This window comes from Lutra lutra, chromosome X (assembly GCF_902655055.1).
Source record: "Lutra lutra chromosome X, mLutLut1.2, whole genome shotgun sequence".
In the NCBI taxonomy this organism is placed as follows: Eukaryota; Metazoa; Chordata; class Mammalia; order Carnivora; family Mustelidae; genus Lutra; species Lutra lutra.
In genome coordinates this window covers 38,270,875-38,288,487 of record NC_062296.1, presented here as the reverse complement: position 1 = coordinate 38,288,487, position 17,613 = coordinate 38,270,875, and the positions used below count along the sequence as shown (strand labels likewise).

The 17,613-nt window shown below is 33.8% G+C and overlaps 1 protein-coding gene across 5 annotated transcripts in view; it reads right to left on the bottom strand.

The window, feature by feature from the left end:
• Window positions 1-17,613, bottom strand: part of RBM41 (RNA binding motif protein 41) — a 58,789-nt gene that overhangs the window by 15,714 nt on the left and 25,462 nt on the right. For all 5 annotated transcript variants that reach the window (XM_047715690.1, XM_047715688.1, XM_047715689.1 and 2 more), the window contains one exon: window positions 9,494-9,897. In XM_047715690.1, coding sequence (XP_047571646.1) covers window positions 9,494-9,897 — 404 coding nt within the window. The remainder of the gene's footprint in view (window positions 1-9,493; window positions 9,898-17,613) is intronic.

The following is a 17,613-nucleotide window of genomic DNA, read 5'->3' as shown; positions in this document are numbered from 1 at the left end:
TTCCATTACTATGGTGTACTGTTAAAATGAATGAATGGATATTGATACCTTATTATTAACCAAAGTCCATAGTTTATTTAGATTTCCTTAGTTTTCCCCTAATGTCCATTTTCTGTTCACGATTCCAACCAGGGTACTAGAGTACATTTAGTTTTCCTGTGTTTTTAGGCTCCTCTTTGGTTGTGGTAGTTTCTCAGAATTTCCTTGTTTTTAAAAATCTTGACAGTTTTGAGTACTGGTCAGATATTTTGTAGGATGTCCCACTACTAGGATTTTTTGTTGTTGTTTTTCTCATGGTTAGATTGGGGTTATGGATTATGAGGAAAAGTGCAGTTTTGATCACATATCAAGCATGCATGCTATCGACATTATTAATGACTGTTGATGCTGGCCTTGATTACCTGGCTGAGGTAGTGTTTGTTAGGTTTCTACACTGCAGTATTATTCTTTTGTCCTGCCTTTCCATACTGTACTGTTTGAAAGTCACTCAAGAGCTCAAAACTAAGGAGTGGAAAGTTATGCTCCCCTAGTTTGAGATGGAGCATCTATATAAATTATTTAGAATTCTTCTGTGAGGGATATTTGCCTTCTCTCCCCCAGTTATTTGATTTACTCAATCAATTTTATTATCAGTATGGAGTCATAGCTATTTATCCTATACTTTAGGTTATAATCCAGTATTAATTTACCTAAATTTGCTGCACAAATTGTTCCAATTTTGCTCACTAGAAACTTTCAGTTGGTCCCTGTGCTTCTTTGACATATACCCAACAATGTTTTTATGCTGGTATGTTCAGCACTTTCCTACTTCCTGTCACTACAAAATGCTCAAGTTTCATCTTGTATACTTCCTGCCCCAGTTCTAGAGCCAGTCATTTCTCTGAGAAACCCTGGTTACTTTTTAAAAAAAATATATATATACAGAGAGTGCAAGCAGGGGGTAGGGGGGCAGGGGCAGAAGGAGAGGGATAGGAAGAGAGAGAATCCTAAGCAGGCTCCATTTCATGACCCTGAGATCATGACCTGAGCCAAAAACCAAGAGTTGGATGCTTAACCAACTGAGCCACCCAGGTGCCACCTTGATTCCTTCATTAGAGAATGGCATTACAAACTACAATTTGGGTGCTGAACGTGCTTGTTGCTACTGGAGTATCACTTCATTTAGATCCTCTCAGCTGACAGAGAAAAAATCGTATATTTATACTAACCTGTGTGTATATACATATCGATAAATATTTTATATGTAACCATCTATATCTATGTCAAGTTAAACATGATTTCATACTGATGTCTCTAACTCTAAACCATTGAATGGATCATTCCAGCTTCTTTCCTTTGCTTATCTGTAAATTCCACCAGTGAGAAACCTGGCTCCCAACACCTACCATCCATTTACTTAATTGCTCCATCTCATTATACACATGTATCAGTATCAGGATTGCTAACCAGTACCCTCATGAGACGCAACTTTATTAACTAGGATACAGTGATTATATGCAGTTCTGTTTTTAGTCTTCTAGACTCTACATATTTCCAAAGATGCTTCAGTCAGTACCTTTCACCCCCCATACCTTCCCTGAAGTTGCTTCACGTATTTGTAACATAGATTCTCTTGTCAGAGTCTGCATTCTTTCCTGGGATTCCCCCACCTCTCAAATGGTTTTTAATATTTGTGTACATTAAGGGTCACTCTTTATACTGTACAGTTTTATGGGTTTTGACAAATGCGTATCTTGTGTCCACCATTATATTATCATATAGAGTAAGTTTACTACCTTAAAAATTCCCTGTGCTTCACCTATTCTTTTTTCCCAACCCCTTAAACTCCTGGCAACCACTGATCATTTACTATATGTTTTTGTGTTTTCTGGAATGTCATATAATTGGAATTACATAATACGTAGTCTTTTCAAACTGGTTTTCACTTATTAATATACTCACAGCTCCTCTATGTCTTTCTGTGGTTTGCCAGATCATGTCTTAATTGACAAATTATATTCCACCATATAGATGTAGCACAGGTGAATGTCTCCATTCATCTATTGAAGGACATCCTGACTGCTTCCAGTTTTGGGCAATTGAGTAAAACTATTATAAACACTTGCATGCTGGTTTTTGTATAAATAATAGTTTTCAAATAAATTGGGCAAATAACTAAAAGTGTAATTTCTGGATTATATGGCAAAACAATGTTTAGCTTGGTAAGACTACAAAACTGACTTCAAAGAAGTTTTACCATTTTGGATTCTCAAAAGCAATGAATGAGTTCCTGTTGCTCAGCATCCTCAATAGCCTTTGATATTGTCAGTTTTATTGTGAATTTTAGCCATTCTAATAAGTGTATAATGGCATCTCACTGTTGTTTTATTTTGTAATTCTCTGACGACAAATGATGATGAGCTCCTTTTCATATGCTTATTTGAGATGTATATAACTTCCTTTTTGAGATGTCTGTTCTTATATTTTGCCATTTTTTAATTGGGTTGTTTTACTACTGTTGAGTTTTAGGAGGTCTTTGTATATTTTGGATACAAGTCCTTTATTAGACATGTTTTACAATTTTTTTTTTCTAGTCTGAGGCTTGTCTTTTGATTTTCTTTAAAGTTTCTTTCACCTAGCAGTAGTTTATAAATTTAACAAAGTATGATTTTTCAATTTTTTTCTTTCATAAATCATGCTTTTGGTGTTTTATCTATAAATGTATCACCAAACACAAGGTCATTTAGATTTTCTATTTTCTTCTAGAAGTGTTACAGTATTGTGTTTTACATTTGGATCTATGATCTATTTTGAGTTAATTTTTTTTTAAAAAAACGTAAGATCTGTGTTTAGATTCCTATTTTGCATGTGGATAACCAGTTATTCTAGCACAATTTCCTGACAAAACTATCTTTCCTTTATTGAATTGCCTTTGCTCCCTTGTCAAAGATTAGTCCATTATATTTGTGTGAGCTTTTTTCTGGAGTCTCTATTCTGTTCCATTTCTGGAGTCTCTATTCTGCTCCACCGATCTATTTATCTTTTTTTTTTTTTTAAACCCAAACTATCCTTTTTGATTATAGTAAATCTAAAAGTTGGGTAATATCAGTCATCCCACTTTGTTCTTCTTCAGTATTGTGTTGGATATTCTGGGCCTTCTGTTTTTCCATACAAACTTAGAATCAGTGGTCTATATCCACAAAATAGCTTGCCAGGATTTTATTGGGATTGTGTGGAATCTACATATCTACATATTGGGAAGAACTGACATCTTAACAATATTAGGTCTTCCAATCCATGAACATAGGATATCTCTGCATTTATTTATGAACTTCTTTAATTTTTCAGCACAGTTTTATAGTTTTGTGGGTATAGATCCTATACATATTTTGATAGATTTATAATTTAGTATTTCACTTTTTTGTGGTGCTTTCATAAAAAAGTATTGGGTTTTAAATTTTAATTGTGCATTTCTTGGTAGAAAGAAAAGCAACTGGCTTTCGTATATAAACCTTGTATCCTCAAACCTTGCTACATTCCACTTATTAGTTCCAGTAGTTATTTCACATTGTTGTTATTGTTGATTCTTTGGGATTTTCTACATAGACATATATGTCATTTGTGAAAAAAGACAACTTTATTTTCTCCTTCTCAATCTGTGTGCTTTTCCTTTTCTTATTTTACTGCATTAGCTAGCTTTTCTAGTACAATACTGAAAAGTAATAGGGAGGGGATTTATTCCTGATCAAAGGGGAAAGCATTCAGTTTCTCACCACTAAGTACAATGTTAGCTGTAGGGTTTTGTAGATATTCTTTATCAAATTGAGGATATTTTCTTCTATTCCTAGTTTGATTAGAGTTTTCTGTTATGAATGGTTTTTGGATTTTGTCAAATACCTTTTCTGTATCAACTGAAATAACTATACAATTTTTCCTCTTTCGTTTGTTGATTTGGTGGATAATATTAATTGATTTTCAAATGCTGAATCAGCCACAGACACCTAGAAAACTCCTACCTGATCATGGTACATAATTATTTTGATACACTGTTGGCTGTGATTTTTTAATATCTTGATTTTTCAATCAAAATGTTTTAATCAAATATTTTTATTTTCCTAAAATTTAGGATTTTTGCATCTATGATCACGATATTGGTCTGTAGTTTTGCTTTATCCAATGACTTTATCTGGTTTTGGTATTAAGCTAAGGTTGGTTTCATAAAATGAGTTAGAAAGTGTTCCCTCTGTTTCTATTTTGTAGAAAAGATTGTAGAGAACAGGTATCGTTTTGAGATTCCATTTTCACCCCTTTCAGCATATCAATTACACTTCATTTTATAATTTAGTGGTTGCCTTAGAGTTTACAATATTCATTTACAACTAATCTAAGTCCACTTTCAACATTATACCATCTCACAGGTAGTACAGATAACTTGTAACAGTTATATACACCAAATACTAATTCCTCCCTCCTACCCTTATAACATTCCTGTTTTATAACATTCATTTTCCCATATGCTATAATTGCCTAACATATTGTTATTATTACTTTGAACAGTCATCTTTTAAATCACTTTAAAATGAGAAAATAAAAGATTTTATTTTACCTTCAGGTGTTCTTTCTCCTATACTCTTCTTTTCTTTGAAGAGATCTCATTTTCTGACCTATATCATTTTCCTTCTCTCTGGAAAAGCTTTTTTAAAAAAAAAATATTTCTCACAAGCAGATTTACTGCTGACAAATTCCCTCAGTTTTTGCTTGTCTGACAAAGTATTTTTTTTTTGTTCACTTTTGAAGGATTTTTTTGCTGGATATACATTTCTAGGTGGATAGGTTTTTTTTTTTCCCCTTCAATACTTTAAATATTTCACTCTTCTTTCTTGCATGGTTTCTGACCAGAAATCCAATGTAATTCTTATTGTTCCTCTATAGGTAAAGTGTTTTCTCTGGGTATTTTCAAGATCTTCTCTTGTCTAAGTTTTCTGTGTTTGAACATGATATGCTTAGGGGTATTTACCCTAGATGGTTGTCTTTCCAGATCCTGAATCTGTGGTCTGGTGTCTGTCATTAATCTTGGAAAATTCTCAGCCATTCCTACTTCAACTAGTTTTTCTGTTCCTTTTCTTTATTCTCCTTCTGGTATTCCAATAGCATGTGTGTTACAGCATTTGAAATTGTCCCACAGTTCTTAGCTATTATTTTCCTTTTTTTAACAGTCTTTTTTCTCTTTGCATTTCAGTTTGGGAAGTTTTTATTGACATGTCTTCAAGCACACTGATTCTTTCCTTGACCACTCCCAGTTTACTGATGAGGGTATCAAAAGTGTTTTAGTGTTGCTGATTTCTTGAATCTCCTTTTGATTCTGAGTTTCTATCTGTTTACATTACCCATCTGTTCTTGCATATTGTGTATTTGCTCTAATAGATTCTTTAGCATATTAATCATAGTTATTTTAAATTCCATATATCTTTTAATTCCAAAACCTATATATCTGAGGAATTTGGTTCTGATGGTTGCTTTGTCTCTTCAGAGTGTGGTTCTTCTTTTAGCATGCCTTATGATTTTTTTTTGTTGAAAGCTGGACATGATGTATAAGTTAAGAGGAACTAAGGTAAACAGGGCATTAGTACAAAGTTTTGTTAATCTGGCCAGGAGTTGGCAGTGTTTAGTGTTCACTCTAGCTAGGTGACAGAGGTTTCAATTACTTCTAATGTCCTTGTTTATTCTCCTCCTCTTTTGGGGGGTTTCCCTAAAAACTCATTAGAGTCTGAGCCTTGCCAAGTCTTTTACCTATAATCCATAGCTATTGCACTGAAGCCCTATTGATGTAGTGATAAAGTGTGGAGCAAGAGAAACATTCTGTAATCTCATAATTAAGTCTCAAGTCTTACTGTGCCTGTGTCCCCAGCCTGTAACCTTCACAAGTGTTTCCTAGCTTTTTGTTTTTCTCTCTTTCTCTCTTAGATGAGACAGGAAGGCTAGAGGAGTCTGTAGTTGGATAATTTCCCTTCTAGCAAGCTGAAGGCTTTGGTAAAGTTCTTTCACTTGCTGGGTATCCCTCTGTTAGTCGAACCTCTGGATATATTTCAAAATGATTACTTTTTCTTTCTCCATGCCAGGAACAGGAGATTGTTTCTTGGCCCTTCCCCCTTGAGAACCTAGTGGAGTTCTTGTAACTAAAAGTAATGCAAATGTGAGGGCCCTCGTAGACTGAGGTCCCTAGAGTTTGTCAAACAATCTATATTCTGCTTCCAGAAATTTGTCAAGGTTACCACTTGTCCCCACCAGTTCATGGCACCAGTGCTTTTTTATCCTGATAAGCTGTGATTCTCTGTAATTGCCTGCCTCACCAGATTTGGGGGTTGCAGTTTACTCTGTGACTTCAGTTCTCTGATGGGTCCAAGAAAAATCATGGCTGTTTCCTTTGTTCAGCTGTTTCTCTTGTTATAAGGTGAGTGACAACTTCCAAGCACTTTACATGTTGGAGCTGAAACCAAGTAGCTTTTTTCATTCAATATTGTTTGTGAGTTTCATGCATGTTGATACCTGTAGTTCTATTTTATTCATTTTCTATATTTTACAGTATTCTGCTTTATGAATACACCATGCTTTACCCATTCTCCTGCTGATGAACAAGTGTGTTGCTTATAAACAATGCTACAGTGAGTGTCTTCATAATATCTCCTAATGTGCATGTGTAAGAGTTCCTCTAGGATAGATACCTAGGAGTGGGACTGTGGCCTTTTAGTGTACGAGCATCTTCTATTTTACTAGGAATTGCCACAGTGTTCATAAAAATGATTGTCTTCATTTACATTCATCCAGCAGCATATTAGAGTTCTTACTACTCCATATGTTCACCAATACTTGGCATTGTCAGGCCTTTAAAAGTATGCCAACTTCCTGGATACTAAATAGGTTTACACTGTAGTTATATTCTGCATTTCTTTGATCACTAATAAGTTTTGTAGGCAATTGGCTATTCATGTTTTCTCCCCTGTGAATTGCCTATTTACATCTTCTGGTCATTTTTATTGGGTTGTTTGTATACTTCTTGTTGGTTTGTAGGGAAAGATTTCCTTAAAATGACTCAAAAAGCACAAACCATCAAATAAAATACTGATGACTTGATTACATTAAAATGACAGACTTCTGTTTAACAAAAGACATCAGAAATAATGTTTAAAAGAAAGCCACCCCTTGGATGAATATATTTGCTAAATAAACACATGTTTACATCCAGAATTTAAAAATAATTTCTTGGGGCACCTCGGTGACTCAGTCGGTTAAGCATCTGACTCTTGATCTCAGCTCAGGTTTTGATCTCACAGTCCTGAGTTAAAGCCCGTGCTAAAAAAATTTTTTTTCTGTAAATAATATGACAAACTAAACAATCAAATAATAGGCAAAGAAAAGAAACAGACAAAACACACAAGATTACTGAAAAGCTAACAAATGTATAATTACAAGCATAACTTCATTGCCAATCAGAAACATGGCAAATTAAATCAATGAGATACCTTCAAACATTTTATACCGGCAAAAATAACAAGTCCAATACTAAAGAGTCTTGGCAAGGATATGAAAGAGATTCCTGAAACCCTGCTCATGGTGTTGAATATATACATATCCTATATCATAGTAATTCCACTCCTAGGAATGTAATCTAGAACGGTAATTCTTAAACTGTCACTCTTGGGCCAGTAGCATCAGCTTCTCATGAGAACTTGTTGGAAATGCAAATTCTCAGGCCCTACACCAGGTCCACTTACTAAGAAATTCTGAAGGTGGAGCCCAGCAATCTGTGCTTTAACAAGCCTTCAGGTGATTCTGATGCATACTAGCATTTGAGAATCACGGCAATGTAAGATTTTTCCAATTTTTTTGACTGAAATCTATAGAAAGAAATGCATTTTACATTCTGGCCCTCATACATACACCACACACACACACACACACACACACACAAACCAAACCAAAAGCTCTTTCCAGAAACAGTAATCACCCTTACTCTCTAGAATGTACTTTGATATTTTCTATTCTATTCCATTATGTTTCATTAAAAAATCGCTTATTGTGACCTACTAATTCCAACCTAAAGTTTGGAAAACTGTTCTAGAGAAACTCTTGTACATATACAGTAGGAGGTACATACAATGCTTGCTGCAGAATTGTCTGTAATAGCAAAAATAAAAAGAAAATATCTTCAGGAGAATGCATAAATTATGGTATATTTCTACAATGGAATACTACATACTTCCTTATATTATTAAAATAAGTTTCAAAAACATTTTATATATTGAGTTAAAAAAGCAAGTTGTAGAAGGATATGTAGAGTATGATATTATTTTAAAATATGTAAAACTATATGTTGCTTATTAATATATAAATATGTAGTAAAAATATAAAACATGCATCAGAATGATAAGTAACAAATTCAGGCTAGTAGTTACCTCTGGAGAGGAGATCAGGAAATGGGATTGGTAAGGGATACATGGAAGTCTTCAGGTCTATCTATAAGGTTATATTATTTTCCTAATTAAGCAAATATGGAAACTACCAAGAACTGATCAAGATGGTTGGCTAGGTATAAGGGTATTGCTATATTATTCTCTATAACTTTTTGTATAATAGTAATATTTTATAATAAAAAAACACAAATCAAGCTGCCCTTGAACTAACAGCAAGACTATATTAGAATTGCAATCACTCAAAGGAAACTGCTTTAATATCCCTCATCTACAATGTGTTTTTTTCTTTTTTTTTAATTCAGAGATAGCCAGAAACTAACATTATTTTGTTTTGTTTTGTTTTTTAAATTAAACACAACCAAGTATATGCTCCAGGGGCATGTGCGGCCTCTTTGAATGACATGACAATCAAGTTTTCCATTCTGGATGTAACATACACCAGTAATGTGAAATAATGATGTGATCAATAAAACAATGATTATTTACAACTCTACTTATATATTTGTCAATTTCTCAAGACTTAGAGATCCTGCACTTTCACTTTGCTGTTTAGTATCAGAAATTTAAAGTCATGTCGTCTGAAAGCCAGGTGGAGCATTCTAAAGAAAAATACTCATGTAATAACAGTAGACCCTACTCACAACCAGGTGGCCACTTATTTATTGACTAATTACAGAGGCACAATGGCTACCCGATACAGTGGTCCTATGAATATTACTTGATTTATTACTAGCCTAGGAAACTGGAAGTTACTTTTCCTTCAATTCAAGACCTCTAGTAGATGAGGACTGGGGTCTCATCAAGATTTCTTTAAAATTCTAAGGGTAGCTTAGGACCTTAGGAAACCACAAAGAACATCATAGGAAATATGCTACGTATATAGTTTGCAGAGAATTAATAGTCAAAGTCAAGGAAAAACACAATCACAGTGCCTATGTCATGATTCCTTGGTATAACCAAAGCTAATTTAAAAGTGTTAATTTATGTAGAGGTAAAGAAAAATGAAAACAACCCATGTTTTTTTTTCTTGGTTTGGCCTATACCTTGTTTGGCTCCCCTGGATTATATGAAGAAAACATAGGAATTTTTCGGATCTCTTCCTCTGACAAACGATTTCTCTGGATCTCATCTTCTGGGACAAATTCTATTGGCTGCGTCAGCTTCTTAGGCCCAGTCCAACACTGCTCAGGTGAATTATCAATAACTTTTGCCACATGGAGACTGGGACCTTTACCCTGTGCTGCCTGTTTTCCCTTGTCCTGGAGTAATGACGGGTTCTCAGCTGTGCCACTATCTCCCACTGATGTAGCTGAGACCAGTGAGTGGGAAGCAAAGGGTTCACCTCTCATAAGTTGGAACTCTTCAAGACGTTTTTTCATTATCATCTCTTGGTAAAAACTTTCCAGGTTGTTCATGGGATCACCTTTGTTCTTCTTTTGGGGTTCATCTAGATCAAGACAAAGAGATAGGGAAGTTCTACAAAGCCTACCAACACAACCTTTGACAAATAAATAAAAATTAAATCTTGGATCTCAGACACAGAAACTTTGCTGGAGCAAGTTTGACAAATGACAATAGTATAAAGCTATTTTAATGTGGTGCATCTCAAGCAAGGCTGGAACTATGGTGAAGCAGGTGAGGCACCTCAGGTGCAAAATTTAAGGAGGTGCTCACTCTCAGATTCATGCAAGTACATGCACCTAACTGATAAAGACATTAAAAATGTAACCAGTATGGCATTATTGCACTTGACAAAATTAATTCTTAGTACCTACTACTAAGTTCATATTCAAATGGCTCTGATTATCTTAAAAGATATCTTTTTACACTTGGATGTTTGATGCAAAATCTAAACCAGGCTTTGGCTGTTTCATCTTTTAAGTCTCTGCCCCGTCTTTTCCACCCCTCCAACTCATTTTTTCTCCATCTTATTGAATTATTAGAGGAACCACATCATTTGTTCAGAAAACAAATGAAATTTGACATTGTTGCTCACATTATTGTTTAACTTGATCCTCAAGTTAACTTGATCCCCTCTATTTCTTACAAACTGGCAGTTAAATCTTGATCTATGCTAATACAATAGTCACTGGCCACACAAATCTATTTAAATTAATGTTTTAGATGTCAGTTCCCCAATTAAACTAGTCGCATTTCAAATGCTCAATAGCCATATGTAGCTAGTGGATACCATAATGGGCAGAATAGATAGAAACCATTTACATCATTGTGGACAGCTGCATTAAGATAGTGCTGATCTAGAGATTTGATTAGATTCAAGTTCAGTATTTTAGGCAACAATCATCCATAGGTAGAGGTGTACTCCCTATTACATCATGTCATAAGGCACATAATGTGTGGTGGTCTCACTTTAATGATACTAAAGTTGATCAGCATATTCAGGTGGTATTAGTCTAATCCCTCCATTATAAAGTTCTCCCACTCAACTAATGGGTTTTGCATCCATTAATGACCATTGCCTAGATCTGTTATTTATTATAAAGCGCAAAATGGAGGTCCCCTAATTATTTTATTTTATATTTATTAATTCTATTATTTCTTTTGATGTATTATCTGGAATTCTATAATGAACTTACCGTCAATTATTTGGTTTCCCCATATATAGTTCATACAGGAAAGGCAGGACAAATGCTTGATTTTTTTTCCCCAGTATTTACCAACTACAAAAGTAATTAGTTGGTACCTTAGAAATTTCCAATGGTGACCAATTATTATTTTTAGTATAACTGTAAAATCATTTTTATACGTTGGATGTGCTTCAATTAAATGTAATATTTATTCCTTTTAGTGGTCAAATTATCCCACTTGGGACCAATAAGTCCCTTCAAATTGGCTCCTGTGTTTTCCAGTTTTTTGGCACAGCAAGATGTCACAAGTTCATTTTGGATGTTTCCTGACTCAAACCTAGATTATCTCTCCAAGGATCCCTGGCTCCTTTTAATTGGAAATAGTATTTAGAAACCACAATGTGTTGCTAGTTGTGTTCATAGCTGTTGAAGTTGTTTTGTTGCTTCTAGACCTTTTCAGTGGAAAAGCTAGGAAATTCTTTTAAAAGAAAAATAAATCATGAGTTCCTACTAGTATTTCCAATTTAAATTTAAGATTACAAGTTTTTTACTCAAATGCCTTGATTTTAGACTTGTATCTCTCTTCACATATGCTTAAAATACTGGCTCAATGATATTAACAAACTTATTTATTAGCTTTTTCCTATAACATATTTATAGAATTTTAAAATGTCAAAAACAATACTAAGATAACTATTAATGATAAAGCTACTAAATACAGTTTCATACATCTTTGCAGTTATTTTTGTCCTTAAAATATATCAAATTAGTAATGTACAAATGTTTTAAAGTCCCTTTACACAGTTGTTTTTTCTGTATGGTTACGTTACCTGCTTTATTTATAGGTAGGTTTATTTGCTTTGGGTTATTTATGTATTTTAGGAATTGATTTTTCCCTTTTCATTATTATGCAGAACATTTATATGAGTTTAAAGTGAAAACTGTGTTATACAGTATCTTCACAGAAGTCTCACCTCCATCTCTGTCCCCTTCATCCCATTCCTTTCCTTCTCCGTAAGTAATCATTTTTATTAGGTTTTGATATTATGTTTCCATTATTTCTTTTTTAAAAATATAAGCTAATAGGGATGCACACACAACACCTATATGTGTGTATCTATATCATTCATTATTTACATCCCTTTCCTACATAAAACGTAACTTATTATAAATACTGTTCTACAACTTACTTTTTTGCACTTAACAACATATCCTGGAGATAACATATTAACATGTAGAGCTCTTCCCCTTCCTCTTGATAGCTCCACAGTACTCTATGAGGTTTATTCAACTACTGGTTTATTCTAGTTTATTCAACTACGCCCCTCCTGAGGCACATTAGTGTTATATCCAGTCTTTTTTGCTTTTATGAATAACACCCTGACAAATAGCCTTGTGCATACATGATTTTGTATTTTTCCAGTATATTTCTGAAACAGATAACAAGAGGCGGCATTGCTGAGACAAAGGGTAAATGTGTATGTAATTTCTCCTAATATTGCTAAATTCCACTCTGTAGGAGTTGTATTATTCCTCATTTCCACCAGCAAGGTATAAGAATATTTATAGCAGGATTTCTTAAGACCTCATAAGCATTAACCATTAAGGAAAATATTGACAAATTCAACTACATTACAATTTAAAACTTCTGTTCATTAAAAATATTATAAAGAGAAAAGTCCTAAAATGGGAAAAATATCTGCTGCACAAATAACTGGTAAAGAACCATTAAGAAAAGGGGCAGGGAATTGAAAAGATGCCTCACAAAAGAGGAAATATACATGGCTAATAAATACACACAAAAATGCTCAACCATACTGGAATTCAGGGAAATGCTAATTAAGAATGGGTTGCGATATTAATAGGAAACTGCCATACTGGCAAAAGATTAAAAAGAACAGCAATATCACATGTCAGTGAAATTGTAGAGAAATGACACCCTCATACATTGCTGGTAGGAATGTGCACCCACAGCACGAATCACTATAACATTATCTACTGATGACCAGTCAGCTCCATTCCTACATATATACCCTAGAGAAACTTAGGCATATGTGTACCAGGATACAATAATAATAATGTTTAGATCAGTGCTATTTATAAGTAGCCTGATACTGGCAAAAATATTAATGTCCATCTAAGAATCAATTATAAAACTGTAGTCAGTTTATATAATGAAATACTGTATTCTAATGAAAGTGAACAAATTTCGGCTACATATGACCAAGTGGATAAATATTCTAATGTATACATTCAAAAATATATATTCTGTGACTATTATGACTCAGGTACTATTCTAGATTCTTGGGATATATCAGTAAATAAAACAAAGATCCCTATCTTCATAGAGCTCAGTGATTTATATAGTATGTCAGAAGGTTATGAGTGCTATGGAAAAAACAGAGCAGGGTAATGGATGATTGGAAGTGCTGGGGTTGTAGTGGTAGTAGTTGGAATTTTAATGCTGGACTCAGTGTCTCATTGAGAAAGTGACATTTAAGAGATATGACTTAAGAAAATGAGGGAATCTATCATGCTGATATTAGAGTGAGAGCCCCAAAGTGAGGAATACATCTCAAAAAATCTAAAAAGTCTGAATCATGAGTACATATGAAACCACATATAAAATCTGAGAAAACTCAAATATTTAGAAATTAAACAACACACTTCTAAATTACTCATAGGTAAAAGAAATCACAAAGGAAATTTTAAAAATATTTTCAACTAAATGAAAAGGAAAACAGTGTATCTAAATTTATAGATGCAAATCAAACAATGTTAAGAGAGAAATTTATAGTTTTAAACACCTGTATCAGAAATGAAGAATGTTTTTAAACCAACAATCTGAGCTTCCAAACTAAGGAAACTAGAAAAAGAGCAAACTAAACACAAATCAAGGAAAAAGAAGAAAATAATAAAGATTAGGGAATAAATCAGTACAATAGAAAACAGAAAAAGAGAGACAATCAATGAAACCAAAAGCTGATTCTTTGAAAAGTTTGGCAAAATGGCAAACCCTTAGCTAGACCAACCAAGAGAGAAGACAAAATTGACTAAAATTAAGAATTAAAGATGAGGCATCACCCCAATGTTCATAGCAGCAATGTCCACAATAGCCAAACTGTGAAAAGAGCCGAGATGCCCTTCAACAGACAAATGGATAAAGAAGATGTGGTCCATACACACAATGGAAAATTACTCAGCCATCAGAAAGGACAAATACCCAACTTTTGCCATCAACATGGATGGGACTGGAGGAGAGTACCCTAAGTGAAATAAGTCAAGCAGAAAAAGTCAATTATCTTATGGTTTCACTTATTTGTGGAGCATAAGGAATAGCATGGAGTACATTAAGAGAAGGAAGGGAAAAATGATGTGGGGGGAATCGGGAGTGGGAGACGAACCATGAGAGAATATGGACTCCGGAAAACAAACTGAGGATTTTAGAAGGGACGGGGTAGGGGGATGGGTGAGGGTAAGCCTGGTGATGGGTATTAAGGAGGGCATCAAAATGAAACAATATTTAAGAATCAGTAAAAATATAATACCTGTAAACTTAAAACTATAAAACATAACTGAAATAAATTATAGAAGCACTAAATAAAGGAAGAGACATTCCATGTTCATAGATTATAATATTCAATATTATTAAAATGGCAGTTTTCCCCAAGTTGAATTACAGATTCAACACAATCCTTATATTCAAGTATCAGCAGGTTCTGTTATAGAAAAGTTGACAAGTTGCTTCTACAATGTACATGGAAATACAAAGGGCCTAGAATAACCAAGGCTATTTTGAAAAACAGGAATAAAGTAAGGAATTACACTACCTGATTTCAAAACTTAAATAAAGGTAGACATTCAGAGTATAAGGATACATCAATGGAATCAATGGAATCAAAACAAGTGTCCTGAAATAAACCCTTACATTTATGGTCGATTGATTTTCTACGAAGGTGCCAAGATAATCCAATGGAGGAAATAATAGTCTTTACAATAAATAGTGCTGGGACAGTTGGACATGCATATTTAAAAATATGAACTTAGAATCTTTATCTCACACACAAAAATGAATTAAAAACAGATAACAGATCTAATTTTAAGAGCTAAAACTATACATATTCTAGAAGAAATCACAGGAGACTATCTTTCTGACCTTGAGTTCAGTAACGATTTCTTACACATGATACCAAAGTCATAAAGAAACAAATTGATAAGTGGAAACTTCATTAAAATTAAAAACTTTTGTGATTCAAAAGACATCATTAAGAAAATAAAAAAGCAAGCTACAGACTGGAAGAAAATATTTGCAAATCATAGAACTTATAAAGTACTTACATTCAGAATACATAAAGAACTCTTACCACTCAATACTAAGAAAACAACCCCATCAAAAAATGGGTAAAAGAATTCAATAGACACTTTATCAAAGAAGACATAAAAAAGGCTAATAAACACATGAAAAACATTCATGATTATTTGCTATTAGAGATATTCAGATTAAAGCCACAATGAGATATTAGTACACACCCACAAGTATGGCTGTTAAAAAAAGGGGAATAACAAGTGTTGGCAAGGATGTAAAGAAGTAGGAATGCTCATACATCACTGATGAGAAAGTAAAATGATGCAACCACATTGGAAAACAGTTTGGCAGTTCCTCAAACGGTTATACAGAGTTACCGTATGACCTAGAAACTCCATTCACTCAAGAGAAATGAAAACATATCCACACAAAAACTTGGGCATGAATGCTCACAGTATTATTCACAGTAGCCAAAAAGTGGACAATAACCCAAATGCCATCAGCAGCAAAAGGATAAATAAAATGTGGTATATCTATAGAATGGAAAATTATTTAGTAATAAAAAGGAATGATTGCTGATACAGGTTACATGAACAAACCTCACAAACATGTTACCTGAAAGAAGCCAAATTCCAAAGATCACGTATTGGTAAGATTCCATTTATATGAAACACCTAGATACAACAAATTTATAGAGACAGAAGGCTTGGGGTAGGCACGGGAGTTATCTACTGCAAATACATTGATGGGAATTTTGCAGAGTGATGGAAATGTCCTAAAGACTGGATTGAACCGATGACTGCATAAGTCAATAAATTTACTAAAAATCACCTAATTGAATACCTACAATAGGTGAATTTTACCACATATAAATTATATACCTCAATGAAGCTGTTTAAAAATCAAGAAAAAACCTATTGATCTCACAAAATGTTAGAACAGAAAATAGGGAAAATATATTAAAAGACACAAAAGAATAATTAAATGAATGAGAGGATATAGCATATTCACTTTTGAAGATCTGAAGATTCATACTGTAAATATGTCAATTGTCCTCAATTCATTTAAATACTCGATGGACTCTCCATCAAAATCACGTAAGAGAATGTGTTTGAGTATGTGTGTGTAACTTGCCAAGCGGATTCTAAAATTTCCACGGAAAAACAAAGTATCAAAGTATACAAAACACTCTGGAATAAGAACAAGGTGGAAGGAATTGTTTTTTTTATTATACCAGAGATCAAGACATTAAAAAAGCTAAACTGTCATACTAGTTCTGATATACTGATAGCCGAAAAGACCAAAGGAACAAAAGAGAGAACACATAAAAACACCCATGCATATATGAACACTTGATATATGACGGAACTAGCAATATAACAACAGTGCAGGTACATTTTCAAAATATAGTATTGGGATAGAGGGTTATTTATATGGTAAAAAACAAAACAAAACCTGAAATCCTATTTCATACCATATACAGAAATCAACTCCAGGTTGGATCAAAGACTTAAATGTGAAACGCAAAAACATAAAGCCTTTAGAATAAAGAACAATATCTTCCTGAGCTCATGTAGGGAAGGATTCATTAATCAAAGCACAAAAATTACAAAGTAGAAAGAAAAATTAATAGATTTTTATTACATACATCTGAAGAACTTTTATTCATCAAAAGACACCGTAAAGGGAATGAAATGATAAGCCACAAAATGGAAACAGGCATTTTCAACACATAGAGCCAACAAAGAGCAAGTATCCACGATAATAAAGAACTTGTACAAATTCGTAAGAAATGCATGTAAGATGAGAGACGGAATTTGGAAATAGAATATTCAGGACATAAATCACAACACTTTCCTACTAGCTCCCATTTCTCTGTAGCACTACTGAAGGTAAGTAGGGATCACTGAGATCTGCCATATCCCATGGCTTTGGGGCTGAGCCACTGCTTTGATACAGGCCTAAAATGACCTCTGAACCAAGACTGCACCTGGACACAGATATGAACAGATGGAAAAATATTCAGGGAACATTTGTTAAATGGACAAAAGAACTGAACAGTCATTTCACAAAGGAGGCTATCCAAATGGTCAATTATGTGTGAGAGGGTTTCCAACCTCATTAGATATCAAGGGAAGGAAGTTAAAACCATAATGAAACAAACAAAACAAACTTAGACTCCTGACAAATATCAATGCCTGCAAGATAGACAGACAGACACACACACACACACACACACACACACACACACACACACACACAAACTGCC